The sequence below is a fragment of the Armigeres subalbatus genome, chromosome 2, assembly GCF_024139115.2.
Source record: "Armigeres subalbatus isolate Guangzhou_Male chromosome 2, GZ_Asu_2, whole genome shotgun sequence".
Lineage (NCBI taxonomy): Eukaryota > Metazoa > Arthropoda > Insecta > Diptera > Culicidae > Armigeres > Armigeres subalbatus.
Genome location: NC_085140.1, coordinates 122200105 through 122224557, shown reverse-complemented (window position 1 = coordinate 122224557; position 24453 = coordinate 122200105). Strand labels below are relative to the sequence as shown.

At 41.3% G+C, this 24453-nt stretch overlaps 2 protein-coding genes across 2 annotated transcripts in view; one reads left to right on the top strand and one right to left on the bottom strand.

Moving 5' to 3' along the window:
- LOC134209207 (LIM domain-containing protein A-like) overlaps positions 1-24453 on the bottom strand; it is a 167624-nt gene that overhangs the window by 9968 nt on the left and 133203 nt on the right. The gene's annotated exons all lie outside the window — the stretch shown is intronic.
- On the top strand, positions 12825-13228 carry LOC134215040 (chymotrypsin-elastase inhibitor ixodidin-like). Its single transcript, XM_062694297.1, has 2 exons — positions 12825-12898; positions 12960-13228. Exons 1-2 carry the CDS (start codon positions 12826-12828, stop codon positions 13148-13150), a joined length of 264 nt encoding a protein of 87 aa, XP_062550281.1. The 5' UTR covers position 12825; the 3' UTR covers positions 13151-13228.

Below are 24453 nucleotides of genomic sequence, written 5' to 3'. Positions count from 1 at the left end.
CTGTCTCAAATCATTCTTATAGTGGCCAAAACAAATAGGAGATACGCTGTATGTAAATGAATCATTCAAGATGAAGGTATGCTCACTAATTACGTCGCGCAAAATTATAATTTTCGTCACCCTCCCTTTCGTAGTGACAACTCTTCAATGTGTTTCACCAGTCCTTTCCAGATCCTGAAGCAATCGAAACTGAACACGAACTTTTAGATCCAGAGAAAAAAAAACAGCTGGCTGATGAAGTATGTACTTACTGAAACTAACTAATAAAAAAAAAAAACTAATAGCTTCCATCGGTGGGGTTTGATCTCACGAAACCAGTACGCTAGACATGTGCTTTCTCTACTTTCCCTACAAAATATTGTTTGGGAGATTTTTTTCATCAAATTTTTACTGTTTTCAATCATTCAATGCTATATAAGCATAAATGTTATGAAGAATCGAAGATCCGTTTATTTTTTTGGATTTTGTTCGTTTCAAATTGTTCCGCATTTTTAACCCATCGAGGGAAATTGCAATGCATGCAAAGGGGCAAGTTGAAATAACATCACCCTTGCTATTAAACGTAATATTTTATTACAGAACGCCCCGATATGCGGGGCAAGTTGAAACAGTGCATGAGGAAAAAAAAATCGACTATCCTCGTTGGATAAACGTACCACTCGTGCTTTAAAAATTATCTTTTTGCAACTAGTTGTACAAACTACCTACTATTATGAGTGACATCAATAATTTCACTCATAAAGCTGCTGCATATGAGTAATTGCCTGGATGCAAATGATGTTATATTTTCCCCTCATGGCAAATCCAGTTCCAGCATTGACACAAATATTGATGGCGAACAGAACCCTCATGATACGTGTAACGTAAATTGTGAATAAACCCTTTGTATGAAATCAGTGTAGAATGGCGCCTATCGTATCATGTCTGATAGGTGATAAAAAATCATAGTCAAAATTTGATAACAGTGTATTGTTAGCGCATCCAAGGGGTTTCGCTATCAATTTCCAAAGATAGTCTTCCACAAAAAAATGGGAAAAAAATGTATTAACGGTAGTCCACCGGTGTACACAGATGATTCACACCTCATCTGAAAGATTTCGACAAAACAAGAAAAATTGTTTATGGTTTCGAAAATTCACAACAAATTTTTGATAGTCCACATAAATCTAGGCTCCATCAAACGTTTTGTTTCTGATGTATTTCCAGTAGAGTAATAAGTACAATACACGCGATATGACAGACTACCTACAGACTAGAGGCCTTGATAATAGTCTTGTAGTAAAAATAACTACATGAACGTGTTCAAATTGATTATTTCAAGAAATAGTAAAAATAACTACAACAATTGTCATGATAACTAAATTGTCAACAGTAAAGGCAATGGCAGCAAAATAAAATTTCCATAAGGAATTAGAAATTTACCATAAACGAACAGTGGGTAATGTCTGTGACATATCCGCTAAGTGGACGTAGGACTTGACTTGACCATGCCTTTAAGATACATAACATGTCCAAATTTCTCACATCAACTATTTTGGATAAATAATCGGCGTTGCATACCATTCCTTGTCAAAATCTTCTCATCAAACCGACACAGAAATCAAATCTACCTCGAACAAGAATCATCAAAAACAATTCAGGAAGTATCTGTCCGGTCACGGAATATTAGCCTCGACAGTGGCAACCTTCCCACTGAAGGACTGCCTGAAATAAGCCACAAGTTGGCCCAGCAGGGATGTAGGGCCTCCTAATCCGTGCGATAGCGACTGAAGGAGAACATTATTTTTAACTCTTAGAGCCTTGAAAAGGCTGTTTGCTTCAGCTAAGTCCAAAAGTAAGAAAACGATCTTTTCAAATAACCGCGAATTTGTAGTTGTGATATAAAAAGACTGAAGGCTCGGCGAGCAGAATGTACTTTTCTTTTATACCTTATTTTGAATCTTCTCTGCTACCCCAATTGATGGGCCAATCAGCCAGTGTCTTGTATCCCGCTTCTTTGTCAGCCGAAGCGTCATCATCATCAACGCGTTCGAGAAGGGCTTCTTCTTTTTTACGCTTGTTGCTCGTCTATTTCCTAACGGGACTTTTCGCTTGATACAGGCCAATAAGGCGGGCAAGCGAGCATAGAATAGAATTGCAGTTCAGGTGAGAAGTACGTCTTCTTTTCTCAGACAACATTGTTAGTAGTAGATGGAAAGAAACACCCGGACATGGGATTTCGAACGATAAGATTTAGAATTGGTAACATGGGACGATCATTCAGTCACGTTCGCTTTGTGTGCGGTCAGTATCAAACAATGTTTATCTAGATATTTCTTGATCAATGCCAAAAAATCCAACATTTGATGAAAAATCGATTGATAGTTTATTAATGTTTGAGCTGTTATCGGTGTTTTTTTTTTAATCCAAATATCCAAATATTATGTGAGAGATTTGGACATCTTATGTTTTTTTAGGCATGGTCAAGCGAAGTCCTTCGTCCACTTCGCGGTTAAATCAGAAAAATTATCCACTGTTAGTTTTGACGCTATTTATGAAAATCACGCATAAAATTTTATCACTAGAATATTGGATTTGGCACCCAAGTACAATTTCTATCCCGAAGGGTATTGAAAGCTTTGATATTGATCTCTATTATTGGCTCTCTGAAGAATCGTTTGTTTTTTGGACATACATGCTGCATCATGTGGCTTTTCTTCAGCCTGTCTCGGCTCAGCACCGATGCCGGCCGGTCTCGGCTCGACTCTGCTGCTGCTTCCGGGGCAGCAGGGACTTTGTCCAAGGGCTTGACGATCCCTCCCCAGGCCATCTGCGAGTTGTGGCGCCTGCCTAGGATGTGGTGGGGTTTGACAGTGGGCCCTGTTAAACCTCTATAAAAAGCTGCATGTATCCGCGAGTAGCCTCCGCCAAAGCGACCGTGTGCCGCTCAAAGCGCACAAGCCCAAGTCCTGGTGTTAGGTGGGACGCTAAACAGCCCTGACACGACGGCCCTCCGGCGAGACAGGAGGTTTGCGCAGGCCCAATAAGCCGCCTGGAAAACCAATCATTACGAACAATATAAGAGATAATGCGACTCGATATAATCGGCAAAGACCTAGGCGACGAATAAGGGATCACGATTGGAAGCTTGGAACATGGAACTGCAAGTCGCTAGGTTTCGCAGGTTGCGACAGGATGATCTACGATGAATTACATCCCCGCAACTTCGACGTCGTGGCGCTGCAGGAGATTTGCTGGACAGGACAGAAAGTGTGGAAAAGCGGGCATCGGGCGGCTACCTTCTACCAAAGCTGTGGCACTACCAACGAGCTGGGAACCGGCTTTATAGTGCTGGGAAAAATGCGCCAACGCGTGATTGGGTGGCAGCCAATCAACGCAAGGATGAGCAAGCTGAGGATTAAAGGCCGTTTCTTCAACTATAGCATCATCAACGTGCACTGCCCACACGAAGGGAGACCCGACGACGAGAAAGAAGCGTTCTACGCACAGCTGGAGCAGACATACGATGGATGCCCACTGCGGGACGTCAAAATCGTCATCGGTGACATGAACGCTCAGGTAGGAAGGGAGGAAATGTATAAACCGATCATCGGACCGGATAGTCTGCATACCGTATCGAACGACAACGGCCAACGATGCATAAACTTTGCAGCCTCCCGCGGAATGGTAGTACGAAGCACCTTCTTTCCCCGCAAAAATATCCACAAGGCCACATGGAGATCACCTAACCAAGAAACGGAAAACCAAATCGACCACGTTCTAATCGACGGTAAATTCTTCTCCGACATCACGAACGTCCGCACTTACCGCAGTGCGAATATTGAATCCGACCACTACCTCGTTGCAGTTTGCCTGCGCTCAAAACTCTCGACGGTGTACAACACGCGTCGAAGTCGGACGCCGCGGCTTAATATTGGGCGGCTACAAGACGGTAGGCTAGCCCAAGAATACGCGCAGCAGCTGGAAGTGGCACTTCCAACGGAAGAGCAGCTAGGCGCAGCGTCTCTTGAAGATGGCTGGAGAGATATTCGATCCGCCATTGGTAGCACCGCAACCGCTGCACTTGGCACGGTGCCCCGGATCGGAGAAACGACTGGTATGACGGCGAATGTGAGCAGTTAGTAGAAGAGAAGAATGCAGCATGGGCGAGATTGCTGCAACACCGCACGAGGGCGAATGAGGCACGATATAAACAGGCGCGGAACAGACAAAACTCGATTTTCCGGAGGAAAAAGCGTCAGCAGGAAGATCGAGACCGTGAAGAGACGGAGCAACTGTACCGCACTAATAACACACGAAAGTTCTATGAAAAGTTGAACCGTTCACGTAAGGGCCACGTGCCACAGCCTGATATGTGCAAGGACATAAACGGGAACCTTCTTACGAACGAGCGTGAGGTGATCCAAAGGTGGCAGCAGCACTACGAAGAGCACCTGAATGGCGATGTGGCAGACGAAGATGGCGGTATGGTGATGGACCTGGAACGCGCGCAGGACATAATTCTACCGGCCCCGGATCTCCAGGAAATCCAGGAGGAGATTGGCCGGCTGAAGAACAACAAAGCCCCTGGGGTTGACCAACTACCAGGAGAACTATTTAAACACGGTGGTGAGGCACTGGCTAGAGCGCTGCACTGGGTCATTACCAAGATTTGGGAGGAGGAAGTTTTGCCGCAGGAGTGGATGGAAGGTGTCGTGTGTCCCATCTACAAAAGGGCGATAAGTTGGATTGTAGCAACTACCGCGCAATCACATTGCTGAACGCCGCCTATAAGGTACTCTCCCAAATTTTATGCCGTCGACTAGCACCAATTGCAAAGGAGTTCGTGGGTCAGTACCAGGCGGGTTTATGGGTGAACGCTCCACCACGGACCAGGTGTTCGCCAATCGCCAAGTACTGCAGAAGTGCCGCGAATACAACGTGCCCACACATCATCTATTCATCGACTTCAAAGCCGCATATGATACAATCGATCGGGACCAGCTATGGCAGCTAATGCACGAAAACGGATTTCCGGATAAACTGACACGGTTGATCAAAGCGACGATGGATCGGGTGATGTGCGTAGTTCGAGTTTCAGGGGCATTCTCGAGTCCCTTCGAAACCCGCAGAGGGTTACGGCAAGGTGATGGTCTTTCGTGTCTGCTATTCAACATCGCTTTGGAAGGGGTAATACGAAGAGCAGGGATTAACACGAGTGGCACAATTTTCAATAAGTCCGTCCAGCTATTTGGCTTCGCCGACGACATAGATATTATGGCACGTAACTTTGAGAAGATGGAGGAAGCCTACATCATACTGAAGAGGGAAGCCAAGCGGATCGGACTAGTCATCAACACGTCGAAGACGAAGTACATGATAGGAAGAGGTTCAAGAGAAGACAATGTGAGCCACCCACCGCGAGTTGGCATCGGTGGTGATGAAATCGAGGTGGTAGAAGAATTTGTGTACTTGGGCTCACTGGTGACTGCCGAAAATGATACCAGCAGAGAAATTCGGAGACGTATAGTGGCTGGAAATCGTGCATACTTTGGACTCCGCAAGACGCTTCGATCGAATAGAGTTCGCCGCCGTACCAAACTGACCATCTACAAAACGCTCATTAGACCGGTAGTCCTCTACGGACACGAGACCTGGACGATGCTCGTGGAGGACCAACGCGCACTCGGAGTTTTCGAAAGGAAAGTGCTGCGTACCATCTATGGTGGGGTGCAGATGGCGGACGGTACATGGAGGAGGCGAATGAACCACGAGTTGCATCAGCTGTTGGGAGAACCATCCATCGTTCACACCGCGAAAATCGGAAGACTGCGGTGGGCCGGGCACGTAGCCAGAATGTCGGACAATAACCCGGTGAAAATGGTTCTCGACAACGATCCGACGGGCACAAGAAGGCGAGGTGCGCAGCGGGCAAGGTGGATCGATCAGGTGGAAGATGACTTGCGGACCCTCCGTAGACTGCGTGGCTGGCGACGTGTTGCCATGGACCGAGCCGAATGGAGAAGACTCTTACATACCGCACAGGCCACTTCGGCCTTAGTCTGAATAAATAATAAATAACCCAAGTACAATTTCTATCCCGAAGGGTATTGAAAGCTTTGATATTGATCTCTATTATTGGCTCTCTGAAGAACCGTTTGTTTTTTGGACATACATGCTGCATCATGTGGCTTTTCTTCAGCCTGTCTCGGCTCAGCAACGATGCCGGCCGGTCTCGGCTCGACTCTGCTGCTGCTGCCGGTATCTGCTCAGCATTGCTGCTTTGTCGGGTCTAAAGGGTGGACTGCTGCTGTCGGCTGCTAATCGGCTGATGATGGTGTCTTCGATGGTGTCGAGCCGAAAAAGCGATCGGTGCAGACTTCATTCCCTGCTAAAAGGTGTGAGTGCTGTTCAATCGATGATGCGGTTGCTTCGCTTGTCCCGGTCAGAATGAAAGGAAAAAATCGCGTTGCGCTATTTTATGGCTTCTCGGCAGACCCAGCGGCTGCTCATTCGCTGGTGTCTGCACCAATGATCCTTGATCTCAATGTTTTTCATTGAAAACAGTTTCATGCCTATTGAAACAAGTTTTTCGGGTCTTATCAAGCATGGACATGAAAGGCATACTTGAAATCTGTCGATTGAGGGCTTACCGCAGAAATTCGTCCATTGAGACGAACGCTATTAACGTTTAAAATCTTTCAACACAGCGTAACGCGGTCGATTTGAATATTTTGGAATGACACCCGGTATAGTAAAGAGAGACGTAAGTCCTACGTCAAAAAAAGTTGGGAATTACCAATAAAGAAATCAAAGTATGAGCAATAAATAAATGTAACATTTCCACAAACAATTGGGAATTTTCCACAAAACAAATAAAAATTAGCACTTTTAAAAGCAAAATTGCTTTTTTATATTTCTTTATGGAAATTTTCATATTTTTTCTATTGCTCTTTATTGATTTTTTCGTGGAAAGTTTTAAATTTTCATGATTCATTTTCAAATATTTATTTTGTATATTTATATTACTAATATTTATTTATGGAAATTTTGTATTTTTTCCGTGGAAAATTTTGATTTCTTTATGGAGAATTTCTCTTTTTGCTTTTAAAAGTGCTAATTTAGCGATGGTGGACTCCTGGCCGACGAAGGGAGAAAGTTGAAACACCCAAGTTTCGACGCTCAACCAACCATCAACATTTCGGCTTGAGCAACCTAGGGAGCGACACAGTACCAGAAGCTTCATAAATGCAGAAGATTAAAACTGCTATCCGAAGCATGAATAAGGCTTCCGGGTTCGATCGCATTTCAGCAGAGTTGCTTAAAGCTGACCCCATGCTATCTGCGCAAATGTTGCATCAACGATTTCGCAATATCTGGAACACCGCGACTTTTCTGGCTGACTGGAAGCAGGGCATCTTAGCGATCGATAGACACGACTTTCCGATCGCAGCTGACAGGATTCCGCCAAGAAAGATTATTTGTGAGCCATATTGTAATGCTTCGTATTATTCTGGAGTCAACGAATTCTAAGGTCCCTCGATTTGGTATTCATTTCATTTATTTAGTTAACATCTAAACAGATAACACTGAATCAACAATTTGACGCCACAATGCACGGTTCGAGGCCGCATCTCTCCATCCTCGGATACGCCCCACGCTCGCCAAGTCGTTTTGCACCTGGTCTGCCCATCTCGCTCGCTGCGCTCCACGCCGTCTCGTACCTGCCGGATCGGAAGCGAACACCATCTTTGCAGGGTTGCTGTCCGGCATTATTGCAACATGTCCTGCCCATCGTACCCTTCCGGCTTTAGCTACCTTCTGGATACTGGGTTCGCCATAGAGTTGGGCGAGCTCATGGTTCATTCTTCGCCGCCACACACCGTCTTCTTGCACACCGCCAAAGATGGTCCTAAGCACCCGTCTCTCGAATACTCCGAGTGCTTGCAAGTCCTCCTCAAGCATTGTCCATGTGTCCAGGACAACCGGTCTTATAAGCGTCTTGTACATGACACATTTGGTGCGGTGGCGAATCTTTTCGATCGCAGTTTCTTCTGGAGCCCGTAGTATGCCCGACTTCCACAGATGATGCGCCTTCGTATTTCACGACTAACATTGTTGTCAGCCGTTAGCAAGGATCCGAGGTAGACGAATTCCTCGACCACCTCGAAGGTATTCCCGTCTATCGTAACACTGCTTCCCAGACGGGCCCTGTCGCGCTCGGTTCCGCCCACAAGCATGTACTTTGTCTTTGACGCATTCACCACCAGTCCAACTTTTGTTGCTTCACGTTTCAGGCGGGTGTACAGTTCTGCCACCTTTGCAAATGTTCAGCCGACAATGTCCATGTCATCCGCGAAGCAAATAAATTGAGTGGATCTGTTGAAAATCGTACCCCGGCTGTTACACCCGGCTCTCCGCATGACACCTTCTAGCGCAATGTTGAACAACAGACACGAAAGTCCATCACCTTGTCTTAGTCCCCGGCGCGAATCGAACGAACTAGAGTGTTCGCACGAAATCTTCACACAGTTTTGCACACCACCATTTGTTATTCATTGACTACGAAGAAGCTTTCCATCGGGTGAACCACGATAATCTGTGGGACGAGAGCTCCGGACAAAATCGTCGGCCTCTTCGAAGCACAGTATGAAGCTTTTACGTGCAGAGTCCTACATAAATGATCTTTGTCTGACCCGATGCGTGTAGTAGCTGGAGCAAGTCAAGAATGTATTCTATCTCCGCTATTGTTCCTCATCGTAATCGGCGAGATCATGATTGGTGCGATTGACCGTGTATTAAACCGTGGGCTGCTTTAGCGAATCTATACCATTTTGTCGAAAGACATTTCGTCGAATGACATTTGGTCGAAAGGACATTACGTCGAATGGACATTTGGTCGAAGGGAGATTTAGTCGAAAATGAACTTTTAATTCAGTAGAGACGTAGGACATTTGATCGAAAGGACACTACGTCGAATGGACATTTGGTCGAATTGACATTTAGTCGAAATCAGATTTTAGAAAGAAGAATCTTCGTACATTTGGTCATATGTCGTTTGGTCGAAAGTGGATTTTCGAATTAATAATCTTGGTACATTTAGTCTAATGACGATCCGTCGAATGGACATTTGAAAGAAAAGAACTTAAGCCAATAACAATTAAAAAATAAATGATTTATTGCGGTGTTCCTAAAAGTCATATTATTGTTCCATAATTGTCCAAAGAATGATGGGTTGATAAAAAGAATAAATAATACGAAAACGGTGAATACTTATTCCGATATTATTCCCGACTGGATATTGACTTCCGCGAACCCCTCTAACCGACTACATTGAATCTATACCACCTGGCAAGGTTTGCGGAAATTACTCTCAATAGATAACGAACAACGATAAAAAAGAGCAGGCCGGATTCCGTACCGGAAGATCCTGTGTGGACCATATTGTCACGCTCCGTATCATTTTGGTGCATGTCAACGAATCCCAAGAGTCCCTTTACTTGGTATTCATTGACTACGAAAAAGCTTTCGACCGTCGCAATCACGAGAATATGTGGGGCGCCCTGAGACGCAAGGCCTCATCGAAGCACAGTACGAGGCCTTTTCGTGTAGAGTGCTGCACAATGGGGTCCTGGGCCCTGTAGCATAATCAGACTAATAATATTAGCTACAAGTTACAAGTTACAAGTTAACAAATTACAAGCACTTGTAATTTGCGTCGCATAATAATGTTTTACCAACTAATAATATTAGTACTTGTATTATTAGTAAAGTTGAAATTACAAGTCCTTCAGGTTCATTTACCTGTCAAAATTCATCCGGCAGTTCACTGTCAATGCGGAGGTAAACGATTTGTTTACGTTTGTTTGCAAATTTGTGGATAGAATATATATTTTGACTGCGATAGGTATGCACGGAACACTCTCTGTAAATTTATTGATTCCGTGGTTTAAGCCGGCTTCGTGGTATTGGTATTTTTAACGAAGCCAATGTAATGCACACTGGAGTCGTTTTTACGTGGTCTTTGGGATTGACTTAAGTTTTAATTAAGGCGATTTGTAAGTTACGCGAACGTATGCTCCATGACAAATCGAATCCCGCTAGACTTGTTTGTTGTGGGTTTAATTTACGTGTATTGTGAGACTTATGTGGGTTTAGGTTTTGCTTCTAATTCGATTATGAAATTTGGACGATTTCTTTTTAATTCAAACTACTAACTGATGAAAATATCGTAATAAATTCTACTCAAAATTTAGGTAGTTTTTCCGTTTTTCTTTTGTTTCCCATGATTGTTGTTAAACATAAAGCAATATGCGTGGTCTTAAATGAGATTGTTTAGTATTATAATACAATAATACTACAATAAATCAATATTATAAATTTCAGTAAATTAATATATTCTCAATTTTGAGATGAATAAAGTCAACTTTGGGTAAACTAAACTCAGCTTTGGTTAATATGTTTTGAGTGGATTAAGTTAAACTAGTGTTAGGAAACTCATTTCACTCAAAATTGGTTCATTGGTCCAAAGTACGGATCGATTAAAATATTTCATCGGTGAAATTTTGAGTTTTTACTATTTAAGGTAATATTTTTAACCTAAAAACCTTTTCTGAATTTTTTTATACAAGTTATATAAAATCCATCCACTACTTTTTTTTCCCGATGATTTAAGAAACATTTTCATATAAAAACATTTTTCATATGATGAAAATAGTAGAAGTTATATTGAAATTACTGCCAGTCTTAAATGTTCTTACGGTTTATTATGAATAGATCTGGAGCCTTCCTTAGCCGTGCGGTGAATTACACTGCTACACTGCAAGACCATGCTAAAAGTGGGTGAGTTCGATTCCCGGTCTTGTCTATGAAATATTCTCGCCTTCCCTGGGCATAAAGTATCATCGTATCCTCATGATATACGAATGCGAAAATGGTAACTTGGACTAGAAACCTCGCAGTTAATAACTATGGAAGTGCTAAATGAACACTTAGCTCCGAGACGGCATATGTCAGAGTGGTTGATGTAATGCCAATAGGAAGAAGTATTATTAAATTTAACAATATAATATCACTCTTTAACATACTTTGTAAGGCCTCCGTATACTTTGTAAGGCCTCCCTGTGATGCGCTCACAAAATTCAAGAACATGGGATATCAAAATAAGAAATTTTTCGGTGATTGGTAGCCCGGCTGCTATCCAACAGTCAAAAAAAGCTCGTATGGCATCTGAATAGAAGTCCAACATTGTTACACTTAAACAGCAATCAACTACCTATGGTAGACTCTCCAATACCTTGTAATAACCATTGCATTATTTTGCTTTCAAAACACCTTCTTTTACTAAAAGACTTCGGCAGTAACACCCAGTGAAACCATGTTGAGCGTGATGAGTTGCGTTGACCTCTGTCCAGACTTCAGATTTGTCTGGATGTTTTTTTTTTGCTACAGGGCCGAAAATTTGGTAGACCAATCACACCAGCTAATGTAGCGCTGGAGGAAGGGTTTTGTCTAAAATTGTGTCATATATGTCTTCTCCTTCTCCTTCCAGAAGATGATTATGAACACAATTGAAATATAATCGAGCATCTTCCTTGACCTGCCCAGCGTTAAATTCTGTTTCTATGGTAACAAGTGGTGCAGCGTTGCTGGTGTTTTAATAGAAACGTATGGGATATGCAGTTAGGTACACAAGAATTCGCTATCGAAAAATGCAATATATGTTCGGTATCAACAGTATTTCTAGTATAACTTCTGCAACTTTCATCATATGAAAATTGTTTTTATATGAAAATTTTCCTTGAAGCATCAGGAAAAAAAATTAGTACCTGGATTTTATATAACTTGCTTCAAAAAAAATTTAAAAATCAGAATAGATTTTTAGGTTGAAAATATCCTTTTAAATGGTAAAAAAGTCAAATTTTCACCGATGAAATATTTCAACCGACACAGATCCTTAAACTAGAGGTCAAAAACTATGACCTTACGGCTTAACATCCGAGGTGCATTCACCTTGCATAATAGTTGCCTTTAAACATAGCGTAGGCAAGGATGTATTCTATCACCGTTACTGTTCCTCATCGTAATCGACGAGATTCTGGTAGGTGCGATTGACCGTGAACCAATCCGCGGGCTGCTATGGCAGCCTATAACCATGGAGCACCGAATTGGCTGATGACGTTGCACTCCTCGCTCAAAGGCGCTCTGACATGCAGAGTAAGCTCAACGACCTTGCCGAGCGCTCCTCTACGGCAGGTTTAGTCATCAACGTCAACAAAACCAATTGGTTGGATGTAAACACGGTGCCCCTTCCAGTTTCACAGTAGCCGGGTATCCAGTGGAGAATGTTGAAAGCTTCCAATATCTTGGTAGCCAAATGGCGTCAGACGGAGGTACCAAGATCGACATAGGCGCACGAATCAAGAAAGCAAGGGCTGCCAAGAGCTGGGCAACGCTCAGGATGGAGATCTTTCAAGTCGGCCCTTTGCACCACCGGAGGTGTACAGGATCCATAAGTAAGTAAGTCTTCACTAATTGCATATAAGCGGGAAGATGGCAATTAGGTTCCATTATATTAAATGCTGAGGCTATAGTTGGGATTTGGGATTTAACAGAAACCATAATTAAAATCAAAGAAAACATCTTCTACACAAAAGCCGGATGTCGATATTATGCCTACTTATCGGAGATAGCACCGGATGCTCGTATCAGTAGAATGTTTTTTTTTACATTATGGTGTGCCTATCTTCGGCAAGATGTTACCACTCGTTCACCTGGACCCATCCCACTTTATAAATTAAAACGGAACCGATCTCCGCAATGGAATAGTGTTGTGAGGACTTCACAATGAAGAACACAGCTGCCTTGCTCCTGCTCGGGGCCTTGGTTACGGCCGTCCTGGCTAGTCCAATTGACACCGGTAGGTTTGCAAAATCAATCCGTTCGAAATACGATGCTAATCGATCGATTCATTCCGACAGATCCCTGTGGCCCGGACAGGATTTTCAATAAATGTGGTTCGGCGTGCCCAACGTCATGCGGCACGCTGGGTGCAATTATCACTTGTCCACCGGTGTGCGTTGAAGGTTGCTTCTGCCGCCCTGGATTGGTGTTGGATGGTGACTATAATTGTATCGCTATGTCTGAATGTTCAGAAATTCCCGCTTTGTGATATGAGCGATATGAGCAGAATATTGAACAACAATTCACATCTAATGCGATTATCGGAAGGTAATATAAGATACATTAAAAATCTGGTGAATTAGTGGTAAAAGAAATTTTCTGAGAGAATATTCCCTCGGAAGTTCAAACAAAATTCCACTTCTCCTAAAATATTGACAATTTTCCGGAAAAATATAAATTCAATTCGCGTTTAAACTCAAATGAATTTACCGTTTATAGATCATAATCCATCTCCAAATGTAAGGCGATATATTTACTAAATGTTGTAACGATTTCAAGTCAAAAATCTGGCAACGCTCTTCAAATATAATGTTCATTCCAGATGGAATGTGTCTTTTCTTTACTATTTGCAATCAATAATTATAGTTAACGATCGAAACGTGGGATTTCCTTAAGAAAGTAAATTGTAAACACATTACACACAAAAACACGAGTCCAACGGACAGTCTGCCAGCTGTGAACGTGATGTCTACATAAAATCGTTACAGCAAGAAAAAAAGTAAATGAAACTTCAAACATACCTTGGAAAACAACTAGCGAGACAATTCCAGAATAGCGGCGTGATTCACCACGAACTCACCGCAGCTGATATATAACTGCCGCGGCAGGGCACCTTTTCACATTCAGTGCTTTCGTAGGTCAATCCCCAAGTGCAGTTTTGTTTTCGTGCCTGTGCTGTGAAAATGCGATCCATCATCAGTTTAATGTTCTGTTTGGTGCTGACAGTGGCCATTGTTGGAGCTCATAAAGGTACATCAATTGAAACAAATGTGTTATCAATGTATGGACAAAGTATTAACGGAAATGTGATTGATTTTAGACAAAGCTCTTCACCCTCATGAGGTGTTTCTGACGTGCGGTTCTGCGTGCCCGCCCACATGTGAGTCGATCAAGGAGCTTGAACCCAAAGCGTGCCTTGATGTTTGCGTAAAGGGATGGTTCTGTGAGGAAGGATACGTGCGTAACAAAGACGATAAGTGCGTTCTACCGTCCGAATGTCCCTAATAGTTGATGCGGATAACTAATAATTATGAGTCGTTTATGAGCGACCCCACCATTGTAAGCTACTGTTGTACGTTGCATTAGGTAAAATAAAGTCTTTGACGCTTTGAAAGCACATGTTATGCATAATGTTTGTGTATTCTATAATTCTGGCGTCTAAGCGCTTCCTCATAAAAGTGTCGCTGAGTTCGTGGTCCAAATATACTCAATCCAGTTGAAACCCGAAATTGGGTGCTAGCGAAGTTGGATTTTTCTCACAATCCGTACGTTACACCTAACTTCGGAAGTGGTGCGCTGAATAGCGCTTCGCGATATGAAAACAGCGCACCACTTCCGAAGTTAGGTTTATCGTACGTAGGGGTTCCATTTTTCCCGGGAATTAACTTCCCGGGAAACGGGAAATAAAATGGTAACTTCCCGGGATTTCCCGGGATCCCGGGAATAAAACAATTTTGCAAAACTAAAAATCGTAACGTGAAATAATAACTACGATAATAAGGATAAAAATATACTCTCGACCTCAAGGGATTGATACTTGATACATTGTGCAAAAATGATTAGCGAGTTGTTGAAAAGTCTGGAAAGTTGTCTCTGTTTAGTTCGATAAACGTTACCTAGGTCTATGTCTATGTCTAGAGTAAGATCTGTTATGTCCAGATGATCCCTTGATTCTTCCTTGGTATGGAAGAGAAGAGAAGACAGGATTTGTTCTGTTATTGCCGGAAGATTTCTAACATCAACCATTCTGGTACTCGTTCGTATATATTATTAAAACAAACAATATTTTGGTCAAATTTGATTTATAATACGAACCTTGATACGAACACTTGAGCACATTTGCATTTGAAGTATGTAAGAAATAAATGTTTTTTTCAAAAGCGAAAAAATAGGTCCAGACGATCGTTTTATGGTCGTTTTATGGTCATAACTATCAATATTAATTGAATCTTTCTGTCAAACTTTGTTTGAAATTCCCAGCAGCACCAGAAACGCATAAAATTGCATAAGTTTGGCAAGTTTTTTGTTATTAGACTGTTGTAATGGCCTTATAGTAAAGACCTGAAATATGTTAACTTTCGTACTCTGACATATCCAGACAGTAAATTCTCAATAGTTCACTATAATTTAGAAAAAGAAAGCAATATCTCAAAACAAAAACGATTGTTCGGAACATGAATCTGTTTGGAACACGTATCGGGGTTTGAATCAAAAAGTATTGAAAGTCTTAAAAATAAGCCTCTGACAATAAACCTACCAGAGCCGTCACTGCCCTTACTTAAATATCTGCGATCTGGAGAAAATTTGTCCTCTGTACAATTAAATAACTTTATTCTTGCTATTGAGAATTTTCATTCAATACTCGTTTTCTATTTCGACTTCTTAATGCTCGTAACGATTGGGCTTACTAAATAAATAAACGACCGATGGAAACTTATGCTTTGATTCGCCTCCCTTCAACACGCATTAGAATTCAACCGTACAATACTGTAGCATTTACAGATAAAAACTTTATTTTTATAATATGGGGAGTAATCTACTTTGAAAGCGAAATATACTATTAAATAGAATATTTCATTATGGGATCAGTGAGAAGATGTTAGTCAAAAATATAATTGATACTCCCTCATCAAATTTGCAAAATAAGAAAAGGATTTCCAAATACTTTAACCGACCACAGTAGTCTCCAAAAATTGGTAAACACTTAAACATAATAATTTCCCGGGAAACTAAAGTGCGCATCCCGGGAATCGGGAATCCCGGGAAAATTGATTTCCCGGGAAATCGTTTCCGGGAATGGAACCCTAATCGTACGGATTGTGATAAAAATCCAACTTCGCTATCCCCCAATTCCGGTTTTCAACTGGATTGAGAATATTTAATTTTGGGTGCTACGTAACATATTTGAAGGTCAATTAGTCTTAAATTTATTGATACTGTTCCCTTCAGACTCAAATTCATTTGAAAAAAAGTGGATAGTTTAAATAGTGGAATGTATGAGAACTGTCTATTCGACGAAGATTTATATACTTTTATGAAACAAACTCTGGTTAAAGTGATTGATTTTTATCGAAATCGTGTTATTAAAATGTTATATTTTATTGTGTTGTTTTTGAAGAATTTTATAGATACGTTATTTCAGATGAAAAATTGAAAGCGTCACAAAATCGCGCCAAATTTTAATCGCTTTGGTACGATAACCCACTTATCATATACAATAGTCGCTTTACTTAATATTACTTTGGTTAAAATTAGTTGGATCATAGGTTTGTGAAAGCAGCAAGCGGTGAGTTGCTGCAGGATAATTATAGAAACTAAGCGAATAGGGTAATTTGAACTTATCGAATTATTGGGAAATCTAGAAAACAAATAATGCATACAGAGCAGTTCGATAATAGGTAGACCAATCAAGAAAACGAAACGAATTGGTAGACAGTGTGCTAAACCCGTCCTGCCAGGCAATAATTCTCTCCTCAGTTCACTCGCAAACACATTTAACACCACTGCTTCCAACGTACCAAAAATCTACAGCAATCTGACCGAGCCAACACTCGATCCGGGCACTCTGGTCGTCATTTGATAGAAAGCTATATCCTGACCGCAGCTTTTGGATCGATCTCTGCGTCTGATGTCAGCCGCGGACAAGGAACTAAAAGGCTGTGCTTTGGGTAGTCGATGCGCAGCTATAGACGAGCGACCGGGTCGACTTTGTCACGCAGTGGACGAAGAATTGTCGAGCAAGCCAAAAAGAACCGAATGTCTCTCCGACACTGGAACTGGGGAACACCCTCATCGCCTGGGTATAGACGGAAGAAGACATTATTCCACAGGACCTGAGAGCGCCCAATGCTCAGGGTGATTGGACCAGGATCGAGTCCAGTGGAGAAGGATACTCCATTCGGCGTAGGTTCATCGAAGAGTTGTAGCCCATCAAGTATCAAGTAAGTAATACCAAGCGCCAGGTATCAATTCGCTTTTTCTCCCGAGGATTTCGAGGGAAGCAAGAGATTCTCTGTTGGCGTGATCAGGAAGCACAGTATTTCCCCGATGAGTGACATGGGATGGGAAATAAGTCGCCAAGCTACAATGACACTGCAGAACAGTTAAAACCTTTGGGAGAAACAACGGACGCGCTGAGTAAAAGTATTCCTATCGTGATCATCCAATCCGGACGGTAAGTCCCACCTTTTAAGGCCGCTTCCTAATCGTCATAAGACGTCATAAGATTCGCAACCGACTTTGTAAATCATTTCCGTTTTGCCCATCGGTGAACGGAATAGATTCGATAGATTGATAGATGCAACGGCGTTGTGGAAATCATCGTTTCTTCGTAAAGGCAGTGCCGCCGGCAGCTCGAACAAAAACATGGGTTCAAATGACCAAGCGCAGGGGTCTTTCTTCAAATTATTCCAAAACAAACATCTTGTGGATCGATGAAAAACGATTCAATTAATGCAGTTACTGATTGCTAGTTTTTAACTCATTTTATTATACGAGTAAACATTTTTAAAGCAAGGGTACGATAAAAAACCATGTACAATTTTGCTGAGCAAGCGCATCTGTATGGAATAATTGAATATTTGTTAAGCTAGAATAACGTAATAAACAAATCGCCGACCAATCCACTAAACAGTATGGTTTTTGTTTCTTGACGAGCCTGGATTCAAAGGATTGTTCAGAATTGGATTGTTCAGAAAACAAGCAATTCAGTGTATCTTTTGAACCCCTGGACCGATTTCATCCAAATTTGGTACACACATTCTCTATCCTAAGGAGAAAATAACAAAGGGTGGTATGATCATTGGGAAAAAGGGATGGTAAGGGGGAAGGGTTGTATTTAGAAAAAGAGCAATTCAGTGTAACACCTAACTCCCAGGACCGATTTCAACCAAAATTGGTGTACACATTTTCTATCCCAAGGAGAAGATAACAAAGGAGGTGGGAGGGTCATTGGGGAAAAAGGGAAGTTATGGGGAAGGGTTGTCTTTAAAAAATGAGCAATTCAGTGTAACTCCCAGGATAAATTACAACCAGATTTGGTACACTTATTCTCTATTTTTGGAAGATGTTTATTGAAAAGGTAGAAGGGCCAAACAAATATATAAAAATAGATTGATACAAAGGAACAATTCTATGAGCGGTAGATCTACCTCTGTGGGTTTTGTGCTACAGCATTGGACATTTTAATTGAATAATTTACTTTTCAGTCCCTAGCAAAGCCGAATACATATAGCTATTAGCTATCTATATATCTCGGATACTTATTCAACGTATGTGACGTATGTGATTTTGTAAACAAAAATTTAAACGTTGATTTCTGCAATCTGATAGCACTCCCACGCAAACCATCGCCACATACAGGTAGGGGAGGTTTCGGCTACATGTTCGTTGTGTTGGTTTGCGTAGGAGTGCCATCATATTTGACAAATCGACGTATGCATCTTTGTTTACAAAATCACATACGTCCTTTTGAATAAGTACCGAGATATATAAAACTCAATGTTTGTATGTTTGTGTGTATGCTCCAGCCTAACTTCTGAACCCATTATTGTATTGTTTAGTTATCGATCAATTTAACCATTTATCGAAATTATGGTTGCCCAGTGACAAGCAATGATTAATGTGTTTCCTTCTGGATGGTGAATGTGATCCCTTCTTTAAAAATAGACGTTTGCCCGGAATAAGGCATCGGTGGATGTTTTTCCTTCTTTAGAAATAAACGTTTGCCCGGAATATGGCGATTATGGGTTTGCTCCCTTCTTCAAAACCAGTCAATGTTTTCAAATGAAATCTGCCTTCTTCTGATCAAATGATGAAGTATCGATAAGAAAACGCAATTATCCTGTTGACCAATTGGTTTATTCATTTTCCGATTGTGAAAAAAAAACTGCGAATCAAACTGGCAATTCCGAGCAAGGCCGGGTACATAAAGCTAGTATTTTATAAATATTTTTAGCATCTCCTTTCGACGTGTGTTTGTGATTCTGATACGGGCGCACTATGCGGAATTCTCATACAAATGGGCGACCAAAAATATTTTTTCAATGAAAACTGTTTCTATGCAACATATATTATGTAAAGGAATATTTAAGTCATTTTTTTAAACCCTTTAAGGGCCATCGTTAACCCTTCAAAATTGTCAATCATGAAATAATTTTTTTTTTACATTTTTTTGGTTTTTTTTTTTGTTTGTTAGCAAACAACCATATTTCTAGTAATAATGTTGTTCATTTTCTAATCATTACGAGTTGTAGAGATTACCACAATTTTCAAGAAAACTTTGATTGCATCGTTCTCGTAAAAGCGCAAATATGCGCAAGTAAATCACTCACTAAAAGGTAGTGCTATGGTTATATTTCAATCCCCCATGTACAGATGAGGGGACATTTTGGGGCATTAGGTTTGCGAGACCATTTTATCGCGAAGTATTGTGATAATTAAAGTTTTTCTTCTACAACTTTTTAATATTAATCTTCGCGTGCAAAACAAACCAAACTATCAAAAAGCTAAGGTTCTTAGCTTTGAAATGGTATATCAAACTTTATATTTGGAGAAAATTTGACTTCATAACATACATTCCAAAGTAAGGAACGATTTTTAATTTTTATCAGCTTTTTTCACTTCACCAGAATAAACATAGCGCTTCAATATTTTCCGATTTTCTTATATAGGGTATATACTTTCATATGATATATAAATTAAACAAATTGGAGATAATAAATTATTCGATTAATGGCCACTCCTTCCCCCACAGTGGGGCGGCGTCAATCGGTTAATTTGAAATTTGAATAAAATTCGTCTCGCCTCAATCTTCCCTTGTATAGAATAAGGGTCCTGAGAAGAACCGATTAATTTCCAAAAATGCACGACCCACGCCATCGGCGGGAATAAATCTGCTTTAGCAGCTCCGCCGATGCTGGGACCGCTATCCGACATTTCAAATGAAATGCCAAGCGTGCGGGAGAAAGCAGCTTTCTTATAAACAATAAAGAAAACTCATAAGTCCCGCCTCTTTGTTGATCGATATGAGTGCAAATATTGTGTAACCGTTAACTTTATTGTTTACAAGAAAGCAGCTTTTCCGCGCGCGCTGGCCATTTCGTTCGAGATGATGCGTAGAGCGAACCGCGGTCCCACCATCGGCGGAATTCCTGCTGGAAATTTTATTCCCATCAGATGATTTTGGTCATGCGGTCGTCGTCGTCGTCAGCATCAGCAGCACTTGACTTTCTGAACTACTAACGATTGGCTACCATCAGTAGAAGCAGCTCTTAAGCCACAACTTGAGGCGAGGTGAATTTTGATCGAAGTACAAATTAATCGCTTGGTAATGGCAGATAGTTTCCGTCGGTAGCAGAATCGCGAGCGCGCGTCAGAGAAAGACGCAGCAGAAAATTATTCGCAATGATAGCAGCAGTAGCAGTTAAGTGAAATTTCCAAAATTATTATTTTCGTAGGTAGTCTGCTACTTGTCTCAGGTTTTATGTCCATCCATGCCAATACGTTCTTGCAGCTGCTTCTTCTGACACGCGCTCGTTATTTTACTACCGATGGCGACATTCTGCTGTCGCCAAGTGATTAATTTGCACTTTGAACAAAATTCTTCACACAACAACCTTCCCTTGTATAAAATGGTGGTCCTGAGAAGAACCGCGGAACCAGAACAATCAAAATAAGTCCGCGGACTATCTGCGTACTGAGCAGAAACACGACAAAACAGGCATTGATTGATTTTCATTTCGATCGCACAAAATCCGTCCGCGGACTATCTGCTAGCTGAGCAGCATCACGACAAAACAGGCACTCCAGTCTAACTGTAGCTAGCAATTGTACGAAAAACCCTGAAATTCATAAAAAGCATGATATGCTTTGCCGAGAGTATGCCGGAAAAGCGATCACTGTAACTGAAATAATTGCTGGCCCTCGATACTTCAAATCATTAAATTGCGTTTTAAACTATGGCGAATGGGTTTCGGCCAAACGACCCTTCCCCACGCAATCTACATATGTCTTCGGGTCTAATAACATAAATATTATTAAACCTTCGATCAAACACAGCTCATCAGATGATTCAGATACTAATGACAAGCATTGAAGTGTTTTTTTTTTCTCGGAACTATGGTGCTCTGTTCACATTTGGGAACACGTCCTGTTTAGTTGAATATCACTATTAAAAATAATGAAAACCCAATCGTGAGGTAGCACCTACTATACGAGTCGAATGTTACTATTCCGAACCCTTGAGTCGTAAGATTCGACCAAATTACTTTGAAAGCTGAAGTAGGCTGCTGCGAAAAAGCATTGGATGTCGTCGCCTACTAAGTTTCTAGTTGAAAGTCACCGAGGCCTTCAGGTAGAGGTGTGCGAAGCCGCGCCACGCCGCCGCCGCCGACAGTTTTTGGCACGCCGCCACCGCCAGCAGTTTTGCATCGGCGCGCCGCCGTTTGAAGTTTGTCACGCCGTTGGTCTATAATTGTCCACGCCGATTCAAAATTAAAGAAGTCCGCAGAATTTTCCGTTAAAATAAAGACGATTTGTTGAGATTTCCTTAGATTTTTCCGCATTGGCGTAACTAGCCCCGATGCCTAGAAGGGACTATAATAGCCCCTTCATCTATTTTCTCTAGTTTGAGCTTCTTTTCAGAAAATTCTCGAATATTTTATCACCTCATTAAGCTATCTTTATTGATAATGTGATAAATACGGTCCGACCACGCACCTAAGGGGCACACCAGAGTAAACGCGACATGCAATGCGACGCGACAGTGCAATTTGGTAGCCTGATGATAATGATTGTTATTCTTTTACGTGAGTCGCGTCGCGTCGCATCGCTCGTCGTGTTTATTCTGGCTTGCCCCTAAGGCAATTGCGGATCAATCACACTCATGCATATTCTATTTTCTCAAGCACGTGCTTTCTACAGCTGTAGCCCATACCCGGGTAGAAGCCGTGATATTGATATCAAAACATGATATTAACTTGTTTGAAAAAAGATTAAAAATAACTAGCGAAAATAACAAAATTGCACCGAAATATCATAAAATATCAGGTTTTGCTATTAACAAGAACAAACCAATAGCTCAAGATATATTTTTTTTCAGAGTCAAATGACTTTTTCTGCCAAACGACCATTTCTTTTTTAGGGCAAACAACTTTTTCGGACAAATGACCAATTCGCTTTCCGCAAATGTTATTTTCGGTCAAACCATTTCGACCTTATACCGTTTCGTACAAACATTTAATTCGGCCTAATGGAATTTGGCTAGATGACTTTTGGCCTAACCTGTTGTTCTTGACTTTAGGCCAAACAGCAGGTAGGGCAATTTGCCGATAGACACAAGGTCGAAAGGTGTTTGGCCGAATATGTCGTTTGGCCGAACAAACCATTAGGCTAAAACTCATTTGGCCGACAATTTTATTTAACTGAAATGGACATACGGCCAAAAATGTAGTTCGGCTGACTGGCCATTTGATCGCAAAAGTCGTTTGGTCAAAAAATTGTTTGGCCGAAAGTGATATTTGGTCAAACCGGTGGATATTTTTGACCATGTTCAGTAATCAACATTTGGTTGTTGGACCAAATGACATTTTTGACCATGACAACAACCATTTCGACCGAACGACATTTTCGGCCTTATGACCTATTCGGCCAAACGACCGTTTCAGCCAAACGACGTTTTAGAGAAGAGTGTTTTTTCGGCCAAATTACCAATTCGACCGTATGGCGCTTTGGCTAAATGAAATTTTAACCGTTTCCGAAATTTTTTCCATAGAATGCAAATTCCAATGAAAATTTCGATCAATTTGCCGTTGAAATCCAATTTTTATGGTAATGTCCACATTTTGAACAATCTCCCGCGGAAAATTTAAGGAATTTTCTGCGTGAATTTCGAAAAACATTCAACATTAACTTTCCGTGGATTTTCCGAACATTTTCCTGTGGAAACTTGAAACATTTTTGCTTAGAAATTCCGTAGTGCTTCCTTGGAAATTCCAAAGAATTCTCAAAACTTCAAAGTAGTAGCCATGGAATATCCGAAAATAATTTTAAAATGGATATTTTGGAGAAGCTCAAAGAATTTTCCGTCGAAATTCATAAGATTCTTCCGTTGAAGTCTTGAAAACATCCTGAAAAATGCGGATAAAAATCTTCAAGAAACGAACGTAAAAATACTCCACGCCGATTCTCGCCGCCGGGTAAAATGGCTTTCGGCGTGACGCCGCCGGCAATTTTTGGACCGGCGCACACCTCTACCTTCAGGTCCTATCACTGGAAGATGTGATTACACCTGTAACAGAAGTCATGTTGATGATGATGATACTACCATACATTGTAGCAAGGCACCTGCCGATAGCACTGACCATATCTGACAAACGATTTGATCATCTGTCATAAGACGAGTTTATACAATCCCATTGAATTCCACCACTTAATTGTATCTTGACAGATACGTGTTTCCACCTCAAAAGTAAGGCCGTCTTCAGTGTCTCGTACTTGACTCGACTTGAAGAAAATGATCGCAGCTTACACTATTTATACTATGCGTAGGTATAATAATTTATCTAGGTACTTATCTTACTACGGTGCTTATTTCTACTCGCTTGATGCGCTTAATGCTTAGGTATAAACTTGAAGAGCCAGGAGCTACCATTTCCTTGATCTTTATTCAACAACCACGTTTGTACCTGTCGGTAGATTTCAAGCTCTCAGCAACATCAAGTTTCCACGGAGAAGAGACATTTCTTAAAATTTTAATGTTTGATGTCGTAATTGAATGATTTTCCTGATATACATGTTCAGCTACCTTAGACCTAAACTCATAATTTAATCCCTTATCAGTTTCCTCTTAGCCTTACTTACTTCTGCAATATGTTCTTTGAACCTTACATCTAACGATCTTTTGTTTGACCTACATATACTTTATCACACTGTGGACAATTAATTTGATAAACCCCGGCCTTATTTAACATTTCTACTCTATCCTTTGTGGAGCCCAACAGTGTCTTCAGTTGATTGCTTCTGCTGGAGAATACTAAATCGATGCCGAATTTCCTCAGTCGATGGCGTAGCTGGGTGATGTGTCGATCATAGGGGACCGATACCCTCTTCAGCGGTTCATCGATCGATTATCAGTGTTGTCTGTTCGTTTTTCCGTAGGTTCCTCTGCTTCTTGTTGATGATTGCTTGTATTGTTCTTTCCTTGTATCCGTTTATCCTCGCTGTTTCCAAGATGTGCGAAGTTGGATAGGTTCCTATCCAAATCGCTTCAATCGGGTGCCCTAATGGTCATTT